The 3,147-nt window shown below is 25.3% G+C and overlaps 1 protein-coding gene across 1 annotated transcript in view; it reads left to right on the top strand.

The window, feature by feature from the left end:
- The first annotated feature begins 495 nt into the window (after window positions 1–495).
- Window positions 496–3,147, top strand: part of LOC100164740 (probable lysine-specific demethylase 4B) — a 5,582-nt gene continuing 2,930 nt past the window's right edge. Inside the window, exon 1 of the mRNA XM_001948962.1 lies at window positions 496–643. Coding sequence (XP_001948997.1) covers window positions 496–643 — 148 coding nt within the window. The remainder of the gene's footprint in view (window positions 644–3,147) is intronic.

Here is a 3,147-nt window from a genome sequence, read left to right as displayed (position 1 = left end):
CACCCTGATTTATAGCCCATTTTGCATGCAACGTTTTCGTCAGTTATCGTTTAAGACAAATCAGAAGAAAACTAATCATTTTCAAAATAATTATACCTAAATACTACACAGTATACATATTATAATATAGGTATCTAAATATTATTTATATTGCATTAAATTATAAATTTCAAATAGTTAAATTTTTACGTAAAATCAAAATAATTAAGAAATACAATTACAATACTACACATATAAATCTAAATTATTAATATTGTATTAAATTAAATGTATATATTCATCCAAAATAAATAATACATATAAGTCGTAAGTTATCGTGTTAGATCGTTTAGGACAAATCAGAAAATAGTAATCGTTTTCAAAATAATTATGAGTCATGCCATTGTCGTCACCGGTTTGTTAATGTTTACTGATAACATTAATAATAGCTAATAAGTAATAATGCAAACGTATTTTATAGTTATTTATTGTTAACTGCATAAACAATATATTATAATGGTGTGCAAACACGATGAACGTAAACCAGCATCGATGGCCACTGGCCGATATCAACCATATAATCGACAGCAGCTCGAACGTATAAACATTTTTCAACTAGCTGATGACCGACAAACAACTGTTGGCAATACAGCGAATAAAAAAAGTACCTTCACGGCAGTAGCAATGGAAAAAATCACATAAGTTAATTCCTACAAATGATATAATATTTTGCATGAGTTTTTACAAAATCATAAAAATGATTCGTGAGGTTCGGCGCCGAATCAGATGAATTGTATATAATTTTCGAGTTATCTTCAGGAAATATAATATTATTCAGCATGTCCCACAAGTCCCGTATCATCCTTAGTGTCTCTGTGGAAAATCAATATATTTAAATGCAGTTTTTTACAGTAATAAGTATTCAGATTTAAATAATAATAGTGTATTGTATATTGCTTGCTATTCCTTACCGACATGTGTGTTTCTTTTTATTATTATTCTTTGTCAATATATAAAAAAACAGCTGTTCTCGATTGATGAGGTATCATTCATTTCTCACGCTTCATTTTTTATATATATAGATGAATTTTGTGTGTAGATTATACCTCTGGAAAGAAGATAGGCTAATTTAAAAAAGGTTAAATTTGGTTTTTTTTTATTCATCGGATTTTAGTATGGTTAGGATTTTGTAGTAATTGATTATATTAATCCACCGTAGGTGGAATTAAGTAAAAATGACAAGTAATTATATTAATATTATGGACATTTGCGCCCAAAATAAAAAATTTAACACCCTGATTTATAGCCCATTTTGCATGCAACGTTTTCGTCAGTTATCGTTTAAGGCAAATTAGAAAAAAACTAATCATTTTCAAAATATACATATATAATATAGGTATCTAAATATTATTTATATTGCATTAAATTATAAATTTCAAATAGTTACATTTTTACGTAAGATCAAAATAATTAAGAAATACAATTACAATACTACACATATGAATCTAAAATATTAATATTGTATTAAATTAAATGTATATAAAAACGTGTTAGTCGTAAGTTATCGTGTTAGATCGTTTAGGACAAATCAGAAAAAAGTAATCGTTTTCAAAATAATGATAAATACTACACAGTATACATATAATATATCTAAATAATATTTATATTGCATTAAATTATAAATTTCAAGTAGTTAAATTTTTAAGTAAAATCAAAATAATTAATAAATACAATTACAATACTACACATATAAATCTAAATTAAAAATATACATCCAAAATAAATAATACATATTAGTCGTAAGTTATCGTGTTAGATCGTTTAGGACAAATCAGAAAAAAGTAATCGTTTTCAAAATAATGATAAATACTACACAATATACATATTATAATATAGGTATCTAAATATAATTTATATTGCATTAAATTATAAATTTCAAATAGTTAAATTTTTAAGTAAAATTAAAATAACTAATAAATACAATTATAATATAATATCTAAATTATTAATATTGTATTAAATTAAATTTGTATAGATCCAAAATAAATAAAACATATTAGTCGTTAATTATCGTGTAAGAACGTTTAAAACAAATTAGAAAAAAGTACCTAATCACTTTAAACATAATATAAATCAAAATTGATAATACACATTAGTAAATAATAAGAATGTCAATAATACAAAAATTAATTATCTAGTTACCATTATAATACAGTAAGTTATTATAAATCGATTCCCCGAAATGTATAAGAAATTTGTTTAAAGTATTCTGCTCAATTTAAATATTTTCCTTTGTACTTATTTATGTTAACAATGTTCACTCATGTTAACTATTTAGTGATATTACATGACTGATTCTTGTACAATTTTTTAAGACCTGACAGAGCATTTATTTTTCGGTACCAAGATTGACCTAAATGAAATCTACAGGCTTTTATTTTGCTGTCTGGAAATACATTGAGAAACGCTTCATGTGCTGCGATTTCAAAATCTTAATGGATTGATAATGTTGTACAATTTTTATGTATTTTATTTGTACATAATTAACTAATAAAGTTCCTCATAGCTCGATAACATTCAAATGATTTTGATGGCAAAAATGGAATAACAAGTGGTGTACAAAACACATTTACACTTTATATGTGAATATCATACATTTGATAAAAATGTGAAGGTCTATAAGTAAAAGTTAAATCACCAAAAATGTCAGAATTGTTGAAATCACATAAAAATGTTTGCATAATTATATGCATTATATTATAACCAAAATAATATTATTTACATTTTCAATATATGTAAACTCTTCGTTTTTATTCGTTAAAATTACTAAATTAGAAATTTGTTCAATAGCTTCGTTGAGTGATTTAGGAACTGGGGATAATATTTTTCGACGTTCGTGGTATATAGATTTCCTGATATTATGAACATCAGAATGCTTAGCAGTACTGCACGTGGAAAGCTCTGTTCGTATTATTTTATTCGGTCGTTAAGTTAAATCTCCGCACGCTTTTCTTTTACACCTACCTTGAACGTCCAGTAAGTTTGAACTTTCTGTAGTTTCCAGATCATGGGTATTGTCTGTCTTTAATTTCGGTTAACTTCGTTTTTCAATTATTCACGCTACAGGTTTTTTTTACACAACGCCAACTTATATCTCCAAAAACGAGG

The sequence above is a fragment of the Acyrthosiphon pisum genome, chromosome X, assembly GCF_005508785.2.
Source record: "Acyrthosiphon pisum isolate AL4f chromosome X, pea_aphid_22Mar2018_4r6ur, whole genome shotgun sequence".
Classification (NCBI taxonomy): domain Eukaryota; kingdom Metazoa; phylum Arthropoda; class Insecta; order Hemiptera; family Aphididae; genus Acyrthosiphon; species Acyrthosiphon pisum.
This window is presented reverse-complemented; position numbering and strand designations above follow the sequence as displayed.